This window comes from Dendrobates tinctorius, unplaced genomic scaffold (assembly GCF_039654945.1).
Source record: "Dendrobates tinctorius isolate UK_male_01 unplaced genomic scaffold, ASM3965494v1 ptg000163l, whole genome shotgun sequence".
Taxonomy (NCBI): domain Eukaryota; kingdom Metazoa; phylum Chordata; class Amphibia; order Anura; family Dendrobatidae; genus Dendrobates; species Dendrobates tinctorius.
Window position 1 is genome coordinate 316879 of NW_027361830.1, and position 12515 is coordinate 329393.

The following is a 12515-nucleotide window of genomic DNA, read 5'->3' on the forward strand; positions in this document are numbered from 1 at the left end:
TGGTCCAAAATCTCTGAGGAATGCTTCCAGCACCTTGTTGAATCTCTGCCACGAAGAATTGAGGCAGTTCTGAAGGCAAAAGGGGGTCCAACCCGTTACTAGCATGGTGTACCTAATAAAGTGGCCAGTGAGTGTATATATATATATATATATATATATTCTCTATGTCTTCAATATAATGTAATATAGTATGGCTATATATATATATATATATATATATATATATTATATCAATATTACATATAAATTATTTATATCTTATTCTATGTTTATATATATATATATATATATATATATATATATATATATATATATATATATAATGTAAAATATATATATACTAGCTGAAGAGCCCGGCGCTGCCCGGGCATAGTAACTAACTGTGGTTAGTTATAGCAAATTATAATTATCCTCCATCCCATAGTCCCATGCCCATATACCCATCATACATATCCACGATCCCATAGGCCCGTGCCCATATACCCATCATGCATATCCTCCATCCCATAGTCGAGTGCACATATACCCATCACACATCCTTCATCTCACAGTCCCATGCCCATATACCCATCATACATATTCTCCATCCCATAGTCCCGTGCCCATATACCCATCACACATATTCGCCATCCCATAGTCGAGTGCCCATATACCCATCACACATCCTTCATCTCACAGTCCCATGCCCATATACCCATCATACATATTCTCCATCCCATAGTCCAGTGCCCATATACCTGTCATACATATCCTTCATCCCATAGTCCCGTGCCCATATACCCGACATACATATCCTCCATCCCATAGTCCAGTGCCCATATACTCATCACACATCCTCCATCCCATAGTCCCGTGCCCATATACCCATTATGACATCATCATCACCATGGCAACCGTTATGACATAACCGTCACCATTGCAACCTATGATGAATCAGCGTCGCCATGGCAACAATTGTGACATCATAATGAAGGGCGCGACTTGATGCACACAAACTTTTTCCCCATTATGTATATAGGGGCAAAATTGTTTGGTGAATTGGAACGCACGGGGTTAAAATTTCACCTCACAACATAGCCTAGGACACTCTCGGGGTCCAGACGTGTGACTGTGCCAAATTTTGTGGCTGTAGCTGCGACGGTGCGGATGCCAATCCAGGACATACATACATACATACACACACTTGAGCTTTATATATTAGACTAGATTAAGGCCCGATGCTATCGCATTGAGAGGATAGTGACACACCTCTTGCCATGTTAACCCTCAATACACACACACCTCCTCAACACACACTCCTCTCACCTTTCACCATCTCCACTCACATCCACTCACTCTTTCACTCCACATACGACCCTTTCTCTCACTCCGTCTCTCATACTCACACTGTCATCGTCGCTGCTCCATGATCCCCGACATCTTCTTCCGCCGGCGCCATCCTGGATCCCGACGTTGTCCACGCCGGCGACATGTTCTTGCGGCCATGCCATCTTGAGTATTCTGAAATCCTGCGAGTGGACATTAGTGGAGATAGTGAAAGGAGAGAGGAGTGTGTGTTGAGGAGTGGTGTGTTGAGGGTTAACATGGCAAGAGGTGTGCTGTGACGTCACCAGTTACAACTGGACGGAAGTTGTTACAACCCGGAAGCTGCTTAGCGCATTTATCATAGTAGATTAAGGCCCGATGCTATCGCATCGAGAGGATAGTGACACACCTCTTGCCATGTTAACCCTCAATACACACACACCTCAACACACCACACCGCCTCAACACACACTCCTCTCACCTTTCACCATCTCCACTCACGTCCATTCACTCTTTCACTCCGTCTCTCATACTCACACCGTCATCGTCGCTGCTCCACGATCCCCGACATCTTCTTCCGCCGGCGCCATCCTGGATCCCGACATTGTCCACGCCGGCGACATGTTCTTGCGGCCATGCCATCTTGAGTATTCTGAAATCCTGCGAGTGGACATTAGTGGCTCACCATTGTCATTTTGAAACACGACTGCTACTTCACTGACAGTGGGATTATTGTAGCGTCGAGGGTCTTGAGTACGATCTTGTTTAATAGCCATAGTGATGTTTGGCATGACAGTTCCGTTTTGTAGAGATTTAATTTTTTCTTGTTCTTCCACATCACGTAACATTTGATAAGCTTCCACAAAAGGATTAATAGTTTGGATTTGAAGGGCAATAATGTTCATCAATGTAGGATGACATTTTTGATTTTCTTTACATCGTAAGCGTTGTTCGTTTGCGGTAGTGGTATCGAGAATGTAAAGTTGGGCAAATGCGCGTTGCTGGTCATCTGAGGGATGTAGTGTTTCAGTTCTATGATAGATCTGGCCATGTATGGGCCATATCCAGGAGGTGGTGAAATATTTGCACCCATGGAGGCAAAAGCAAAGGAACTGTTAATACTTCGAATATTATCCATGAAATTTTTGCTAAATTCACTTTGCCCTTTCAGCAAACGTGTAAAGACATCAGGATATTGTAGTATGGGCACATGGACTTTACCCTTCTGACAGCAGAGCGTAAAGTTGTTATCAGAAGGTATCTCTGCTACAAAATGCAAAGCTTCGCAATGCTCACATACATGGGTCATGTCACCACCGCTGTGTTCGGTAATACTATTTTCATAATTATTGAAAATGTGAGGTTGTAGTAGAAGTGCATGTCCAACCGATGGGGTGCGCCTAGTTTTGAGACCAACGTATATTTGTCTTGGTTGCACTTTTTGCGGGCTAACTTCAGCTTGTATGTGAAGAAACTGTGCGTTGGTATTGACTAATGGTGGTATTGATAGGGCAGAAACAGATTGCTGATTAGTTATGTCAGTGAACGGCATATAGGATGAAGTGTGGTAGTAACTTGTTCCACATGCTGATGTGGAAGCATCCTGTTGTGAGTCTACTAATAATGATGAGGAAGAAGCCGTCTGTTGTTGGCGGTGATGGCGTGTAGAGGCTTCTTCAGCCAATGTAATAGATTTAGAGTTAGGGGATTCGTGTGTGAGGTGACGGCGTTTATAAGCCTTAATCTTGTCAAGTCGATGCTGTTTTTCCTCAGGAGTCTCATTAGCACGGCGTTGTTTTTGTCGTAGTGCTAAAGCTGCTTTCCTTTCACTGGCATTGGCATACTGTGCATCGGTATTGAATGGTGGTATTGATAGGGCAGAAACAGATTGCTGATTAGTTATGTCAGTGAACGGCATATGGGATGAAGTGTAGCAGTAAATTGTTCCACATGCTGATGTGGAAGCATCCTGTTGTGAGTCTAATAATAATGAGGAAGAGGCCGTCTGTTGTCGGCGGTGACGGCGTGCAGAGGCTTCTTCAGCCAATCTTATGGATTTAGAGTTAGGGGATTCGTGTGTGAGGCGACGGCGTTTATAAGCCTTAATCTTCTCAAGGCGATGGTGCTTTTCCTCAGGAGTCTCATTAGCACGGCGTTGTTTTTGTCGTAGTGCTAAAGCTGCTTTCCTTTCACTGGCATTGGCATACTTTTTGTTATGACTCATGTTGGCACAGGTAAAGGAGTCTATTTGGCAGTTATCTGGCAGTGAAGAAGGCGTCCTGGAGTATTGTAGAGTAAACAGATACTAATTGACCCTGTAATTGCCCAGCAGTAGTTATGAAGTGGTAGTGGCAAATTGGACCTGTAGTTAGACACCGGCAGAGGAGCAAGGCAGCAGTAGTTATGGCGGTAGAGGCAAATTGACCCTGTAATTAGACACAGGCAGTGAACAGTCAGAGGAGCAAGGCAGCAGTACTTATGGCGGTAGAGGCAAATTGGCCCTGTAATTAGACACCGGCAGAGGAGCAAGGCAGCAGTAGCTATGGCGGTATTGGCAAATTGGCCCTGTAATTAGACACCAGCAGAGGAGCAATGCAGCAGTAATTATGGCGGTAGAGGCAAATTGATCCTGTAATTAGACATCGGCAGAGGAGCAAGGCAGCAGTAGTTATGGCGATAGAGGCAAATTGGCCCTGTAATTAGACACCGGCAGAGGAGCAAGGCAGCAGTAGTTATGGCGGTAGAGGCAAATTAGTCCTGTAATTAGACACCGGCAGAGGAGCAAGGCAGCAGTAGTTATGGCGGTATAGGCAAATTGGCCCTGTAATTAGACACCGGCAGAGGAGCAATGCAGCAGTAGTTATGGCGGTAGAGGCAAATTAGCCCTGTAATTAGACACCGGCAGAGGAGCAAGGCAGCAGTAGTTATGGCGATAGAGGCAAATTGGTCCAGTAATTAGACACCGGCAGAGGACAAAGGCAGCAGTAGTTATGGCGGTAGAGGCAAATTAGCCCTGTAATTAGACACCGGCAGAGGAGCAAGGCAGCAGTAGTTATGGCGATAGAGGCAAATTGGTCCAGTAATTAGACACCGGCAGAGGAGCAAGGCAGCAGTAGTTATGGCGGTAGAGGCAAATTGGCCCTGTAATTAGACACCGGCAGAGGAGCAAGGCAGCAGTAGTTATGGCGGTAGAGGCAAATTAGCCCTGTAATTAGACACCGGCAGAGGAGCAAGGCAGCAGTAGTTATGGCGGTATAGGCAAATTGGCCCTGTAATTAGACACCGGCAGAGGAGCAATGCAGCAGTAGTTATGGCGGTAGAGGCAAATCAGCCCTGTAATTAGACACCGGCAGAGGAGCAAGGCAGCAGTAGTTATGGCGATAGAGGCAAATTGGCCCTGTAATTAGACACCGGCAGAGGACAAAGGCAGCAGTAGTTATGGCAGTATAGGCAAATTGGCCCTGTAATTAGACACCGGCAGAGGACAAAGGCAGTAGTTATGGCGGTATAGGCAAATTGGCCCTGTAATTAGACACCGGCAGAGGAGCAATGCAGCAGTAGTTATGGCGGTAGAGGCAAATTAGCCCTGTAATTAGACACCGGCAGAGTAGCAAGGTAGCAATAGTTATGGCAGTACAGGCAAATTGGTCCAGTAATTAGACACAGGCAGTAAACAGGCATAGGACCAAGGCAGCAGTAGTTATGGTGGTACAGGCAATGCCAAGCGTCCGCACAGCAAGTCGGCGTGAGGTAAATGACGCAATTTCACGAATGCAAGATGGCGTCGGCGAAATCTCGCGAGATTTCGCCGACGTCGTTAACACCTCTTGCCATGTTAACCCTCAACACACCACACCGCCTCAACACACACTCCTCTCACCTTTCACCTCCACTCATGTCCACTCACTCTTTCACTCCACATACGTTCCTTTCTCTCACTCCGTTTCTCATACTCACACAGTCATCGTCGCTGCCCCGACATCTTCCTCCGCCGCCGCGATCCAGGATCCATACGTTCTCCAGGCCGCCGACATGTTCTTGCGGGACGCCATCTTGGATTTCGTGAAATCCCGCGATATTCAAGATGGCGTCGCCGCAACAACATGTCGCTGGCATGGGCGACATCGGGATCCAAAATGGCGTCGGCGTAATCTCGCGAGATTTCGCCGACGTCGTTAACACCTCTTGCCATGTTAACCCTCAACACACCACACCGCCTCAACACACACTCCTCTCACCTTTCACCTCCACTCATGTCCACTCACTCTTTCACTCCACATACGTTCCTTTCTCTCACTCCGTTTCTCATACTCACACCGTCATCGTCGCTGCCCCGACATCTTCCTCCGCCGCCGCGATCCAGGATCCATACGTTCTCCAGGCCGCCGACATGAACGTATGGATCCTGGATCGCGGCGGCGGAGGAAGATGTCGGGGCAGCGACGATGACGGTGTGAGTATGAGAAACGGAGTGAGAGAAAGGAACGTATGTGGAGTGAAAGAGTGAGTGGACATGAGTGGGGGTGAAAGGAGAGAGGAGTGTGTGTTGAGGCGGTGTGGTGTGTTGAGGGTTAACATGTGCGTGTGTGTGGTGACGTCACCGGTTACAACTGGACGGAAGTTGTTACAACCGGAAGCTGGTTAGGGCATTTATTATTATAGATATTACCTATATTTATGATATGTGTATATATATATTACATATATATATTATATGTTACATATATATGTGTGTGTCACTGACGTGTGTGTGTATATATATGTATGTATTCTATGTGTATATATCTAGTGTTTTGTGAGCTGTCTGTGTGATTTGACAGAAGCCAACAAATGAATTATCACCTAATCTACTAAGTATCTGTCTATGAAATATAAAGATGTATATATATTTAGTCCTACCAATAAAGCTTCTTTGAATCTGAATATATACTGTATGTGTGTCTCACTGATATATATATATATATATATTGTAGGGATGTGACTCACTCAGGTGCAGCGGGAGACAATCAGGAGACAGGTTCTTCCAAAGTTCATGAGGTTTATTTCTGTCATAAACCATCAAACAGCGTGTCACCAAAAATAGCCTCTAGCTTAGGCAAACAAAACATAAACGTTCGTGGTTGCAGACTCAGACCGCGAGTCTCAGCACATGCTGGGAGGTGTAGTCCTCCCCACATACAGCTCCCAGGTTCAGGAGCAGGCCACATTATAAGGCTGTAGCCACACCCACGTTCCCAGCAGCTGACTGGTCACATGACTGTGACCTCACCACAGGTCCTTCAAACAAAAAGCAATAACAATATCTGGTATGCTTTACTTATGCCTTACATTATGGAGATAAGCCATTTATGAGACACATATCTCCCATCAATTACACGACCCTTAGCCCTGCCACAATATATATATATATATATTCACCTATTCTGTGTGTATACATGTATTACATCTTTTGTATTAGAACATGTCAGTGTGATTTTACTGTATAGCCGCATATGAATTACCGGCTTTTGTTCTATCTATCTATCTATCTATCATATATATGTGTGTGTCACTGACATGTATATATCTATGTATTCTATGTGTATATATCTATTCTCTCTATTCTATTCTAACATGTCAGTGTGATTATACAGTTGCCGCATATGAATTGTCGGCTTTTCTCCTATCTATCTATCATAAATACATATATATCTGTGTGTCACTGACATGTATATATCTATGTATACTATGTGTATATATCTGTTAGGCGCCGGATTCCTGCAGCTACACAACAGGAGTCCAGAGCCTCACATACTGCTTTGCAGCAAGTTATTCCTGAGGCTAAGTCCTGCTGCCGCTCCACTGAGCATGCTCATGAGACGATCTCCCAATGGAGGTCGGGAGTCACATGCTCAGGTCCTTCTCCTGATCTGATTGGCACATCTCAGAGATCTGGAAGGTCCCGGCAGCGCACGGCTATAAAAGGATCGCATGGCCATTCGGCCATGCACTAGTATAGACTCTTCTTGCTAGATGTGTGTTTGGTGATGGATGTATGATTCTGGTGACTGACTCATTTGAAACCCCTTCCCTCTGATGTTACGTATGTGGATAGGGAACAATAGTAAGAGTCCGCGCCAGTCAGTGGCAAGCCATAGGCCACTGTGCACACCGCACCTCTACACTAGCGTCCGGTGGTGTCACGTCTCTCAAGGCACCATCGCTTAGCGGCTGTCTCTGCCGCCACACTGCATGTAGCAGCACTTACCGGCGTCCGCAGCAGCGACGCCGCACGCACGGTAGGTCTAGACGGACACCGTCCCCTGTCTTGGACGCGTGTCCTGCGACCAGATACCGTGCGTGCCATTTCACTGAGTCCAGTGAAGTCTAACTGGCTCAGTGTGTATGTTTATGTTCCAGCGCCTCTGTGAGTTAAACAGAGTCTGCTCCACGCACTTTGGGTGACGCTGAACCTGAGCGCATTATACCACCATATAGCACGTCTGCCATTAATTAGCAGCAGTTTTGTCATCTCCTGCACGGTGGACCCCGAGCGGCGAACGCACTTTATTATTTATTTAGTGCGTTCCGCCGTTCCTAACAATATCTTTTCTCTCTATCTTTCTAATATAAATACATATATACATGTCATTACACACACACACATATATATGTATTTATATTAGATAGATAGATAGATAGATAAGCCGGCAATTCATATGCGGCTATAATCACACTGACAGCTCAAAAAAGAATAGATAGAATAGATATATACACATAGAATACATAGATATATACATGTCAGTGACAGACACATATATCTGTGTATTCTATGTGTATATATCTATACTGTCTATTCTATTCTAGCATGTCAGTGTGATTATACAGTAGCCGCACATAAATCTGACAGCACTCGCATGGTGCGAGTGCTGTCAGATATTTTATCGCACCCATTGACTTGCATTGGCGATTTTCTAGGGAAAATCGCAGCATGCTGCCATTTTTTTTTAAGTCCGATTTCGGCTGAGAAAAAAAACGCAAATGACATGTCACACATTGCCTAACATTGGTCAGAGTGCAATCTGATTTTCGCACCAGTGAGTATGAGCCCTAACAGTAAAATTTGCACTATAATATGGCACTACTTCCCTTCTTAGCTTTGCACATTGGCGCACTCAGGAGAAATTTTTACAACAAACTGACATCCATTACTTCCTACTAGCCCTTAGAAAAATTAAAAAAATGGGGCTAAAACAACATTTTATTGTTAAAAATTTAAGTATTCTTTCTTCACCGCCCAATGGTAAAAAATTCTGAGAGGCAAATAGAAAATGAACATCCAAATAGTATTTAGATTTCATTGGATCTCTACGTTTCAAATAAAATTGGACTGAACATGCTGTGACAGGTTCACTGGCACAGTGTATGAGAGGAGATATGTGTCACTGCACATGCTAGCATCAGTTATGTAAAACCAGGATATTTTACTCCAGCACACTACGTGTTGAGAGGGTTAAATTAAAATTGCAGACTTGTGCTGGTTTTATGTAGGTATCCATAGAGTGGCTGGGAAGGTGCCCACCATATCTCCATCTGCAGAACCGACACTGGCAGATGTGCTGACAGGACTTGGGATCATGTCAAGTCATGTGATCATCACATGGTCTTGCTTAAATAGCTTGACTTGAGAGTCAGTGAATGTTGTGTCATGTGAGAGGAGGAACTCCCACATGGCTCCAGGAGGAGCGGAGGACTTTGTGGGTTACCTGCAGGTGAATCCTGCAAGGAAAGAACTCTTTTGGACTTTATTTTTGTTTTATTTTGCCATTAGGCCAGAAAGGCCAACTTTGCTTTTTTCAATGCTTCTACGGTTTATTCTGTGTTTTAATAAACCAGCAGGTGATTTATCACAAGAAATGTTCCTGAGTGTACCTGTGCAAGCAGCTGAGTCAACCCCTCACAATGCTGAATGATCTCCCTATTTTTTTCCGCTCAGTTTTCATTACACTGCTAAACTCTAGGCAAATGAGGAATATCTGGCAACAGCTTTTTTTGTTTCTTTTTCTAAAGAAATTCAGACCACTAAAAATACACTTTAACATTGTGTGTGATTGTTTCCTAATGTAATACATATCTAAGGGGGTATTTCCCTTATATTAAAAGTGGCGTCTTAACTTTAACTTCATGACTAAGCAAGCTTAATTTATCAGTCGATTAACCTACATGGAAACATTTGCCAGATCTGCCAAATCATCACAGTTCTAATGTATTCACAAACATTTAGCTTACCTGCATCAAATCTACAGCATCTTTTGCGTCTCTTGAAAAAAAATTTGGAGGATAGTCACGAGCTGGTGGGATGGAGAGTCCATATCCTCGAGGATCCCATCCAATGATAGTGAAAACTTCTTTATTTAGAAATTTGAGTTGTGGTCCAAAGTCAGTTTGACTGCATCCTAATAACACAGAAACGCAATGTAATTGTCACGATTCCTCTGCTCTGAGTGTCTGGGACTCTGTGATTGTGTGATTGACAGCTCTGTCATCCTATCCTGTGCTCGGTTGTGTGCTGAGTTGTGAGTGCCTTGATTGACAGCTTGATTAACCTATCTGACTAGGAGGTGAAGAGATTGAGGTGCTCCCTGTTCTTGGTGATTGCCCTGCTATTTAGGTGAGCTGTCTGGCTCAGATCACTGCCAGTCAAAAGTTTGTTCTCTGGTGTGTATGCTGTAAGTTCTGATCTTCTTCTGCTACTGATCTTTGGACCGTGTTCTTACTACTCGTTTGTCATTGCCCCATTGCATTGGATATTCTGCTACTGACCTGTGGACCGTGTTCAGACTACCTGTTTGTCATTGCCAGTTTGCATCGGATATTCTGCTGCTGACCTTTAGACTGTGTTCTGACTACCCGTTTGTTATTGACCCTTTGCTTATCCACTATTTCTCTGGTATTCTGACCCTGGCATGTGACCTGACTTAAGACTTCGTATTTTCCCTTGGTTTACTACAGGCTCTTTTGGTATTGAACTCGGATCGTCTAACTTCGCTGATTCACGGCCTGGCCATGGGTTGTGACTAGCTTCATAGTGATATCTTATAATTAAAGAGGACTTGTCACCTAGCTAACTGTCACTATATCAGTGGTCGTAATCATGGATACCTAAGGTCCTGCAATGCCTTCACATGAGGAAAAGATACATAGCGAATCAAAAAAATTATACTACATTTCTAATTGGAGGTATTTGTTAATATTATTATTATACTTACTATATATTGGGGTAGGATCTTGGAGACGGGTATACCCCTTTAAGTTAAATTCCTTGGAAACATCCCTGAGCTCCCCCATTTCTGCCGCTTGTCTTTTCTTGGCTGCATTGCACAAATATTCATGTTCATTGGCTTTGAAGCACAGTATGAAAAATCTGTGCTCAATTTTCAGCATCTGGGAGGTAATCGTGAAATCACATGCCCCCAGTGAAACGACCGATTGCACTACAAGCAGAGATTTCCCATACTGGTGTCTCAAATAAAAAAAATGTGAATTTCGCTGCAATGTAGCAACAAAGAAAAAAAAAGGCATCCAAATCAGGAGAGCTCAGGAATTTTTCCAAAATATTTAACTTCATTTTTGGAGCACATGACAAGAACGCTTTAAATGTTAGAAAACATCAGTCAATAATGTTTCTTTTATAAAGCACATCTCAACCAATAATCATGGGCAAAACCCTGTTCAAGAGTACAGTACCTAACTAAGTGGAACAGTGCCAATTATATTGGGTCCTTATTGCTTTAGGCCTCCTTCATACGTCTATGTTTAAACACGTACGTGAAAAAACATGATTTGTGCCATCAGTGTGTCATCCATGTTTACCATCAGTGATTTTCCAGTATGATTAAAAAAAAGAATTCATTTACAAAGCTTCACCTATACTATGTAATGTTAAACTTGTACAGCACACCTATGGAACACGGAAGTCATCTATGTGCTCTATGTATTTATCATGGAACCATAGACTTCTGTTGACCACGGTTATCCATGCTGCTGAAAAAAAATGGACCACGGATAGCACTCATTCGAGAAAATCGGTCCTGTGGGCGAGCCCTATGTCCTATTCTCATAAGTTTTGCAAATCAAAATTTGCCATTAAAGTCTATGGAGATTAGTATAAAGCAGAAGATACTTGGTACTTCAGTGTCAATGGATAAGTAAAAGTTAAGTCAACCTATGTTCTTCAGTTTAAAAACTGATGAGAAGAAAAATGATGTAACACGAAGGCATACTGAAAAGAAAAAAAAGGTCCTTTTTGCATGGAAGTGAATGGAGTGAATTTACATAGAGAAGGCATCCATAATACCAAGCACGACACAGGACAAAAGACCCCTAATTCAACATAGGTGTGTGTCCCAGAGATGGGACCTACATTTATCAAACACTGCATATGTGGACATATCTTTGATGGGAATAAGGCTTGAAACACACATGGAGTTTTTCATCCAGATGAAAGAAGCATTACAACTTCCTCCCTTTTATTTTCCATTCCTGTTAAATCCGCTTTTGCTTTGGGTTCAAAAAGCAGCCACAAAAAAAACTCATGTGTTTATGTGTTTCCAGGATAAATGTTTGCTGCTGATAAGTTATGTCTAACAACTTAAGGGCATACTGCTGGCTGGTAAGAATTGGACTTACACTTCTTGATTAAACATGAGGCCATATTATATACTCTGGAATATATACTTTATAGGGTCAGATTCATCATCGCTTTGTGAGGCAGTGACCCCTGTTACAGCTAGGGGGTACTGTATGTACTCCCCAGGATACGCACGGAGGCATATTGAGGCTATGGGAATGCATTGCGGTCACAGGAGTTGCTGGGACTGCAATGGTGAAGCAGTGACCGATGTCACAGGTAGGGGTCGTTATGTAGTCTATCCAGGATATGCACGGAGGTGTATGAAGGCCATAGGTGTGCATGGTAGTCACGGGCGTAGCTGTGACTGCAATGCAGACTGATAATAAAAGTAAGTGTTAGTCTTGCACATGTTAGTGTCCAAGGCACATCCCCTCTCACAGCTGACCCCTCTTAGTCGCAGATATACTCAGGGCCATGCGTCTGCCCAGACGCAGTCTGCCTATTTCAAATTACAGATTTCTAATTACGCTACTCTGAATTAGACTAGAATTGGACAGGAATTTGACAGTAAGGTAACGGATTAGATAAGCACCACAAT

The 12515-nt window shown here is 43.6% G+C and overlaps 1 protein-coding gene across 3 annotated transcripts in view; it reads right to left on the reverse strand.

Annotated features, from left to right (window-relative positions):
- Window positions 1-12515, reverse strand: part of BPHL (biphenyl hydrolase like) — a 102472-nt gene that overhangs the window by 40908 nt on the left and 49049 nt on the right. For all 3 annotated transcript variants that reach the window (XM_073550126.1, XM_073550127.1, XM_073550128.1), the window contains exon 3: window positions 9574-9740. In XM_073550126.1, the coding sequence (XP_073406227.1) occupies window positions 9574-9740 (167 nt within the window). The remainder of the gene's footprint in view (window positions 1-9573; window positions 9741-12515) is intronic.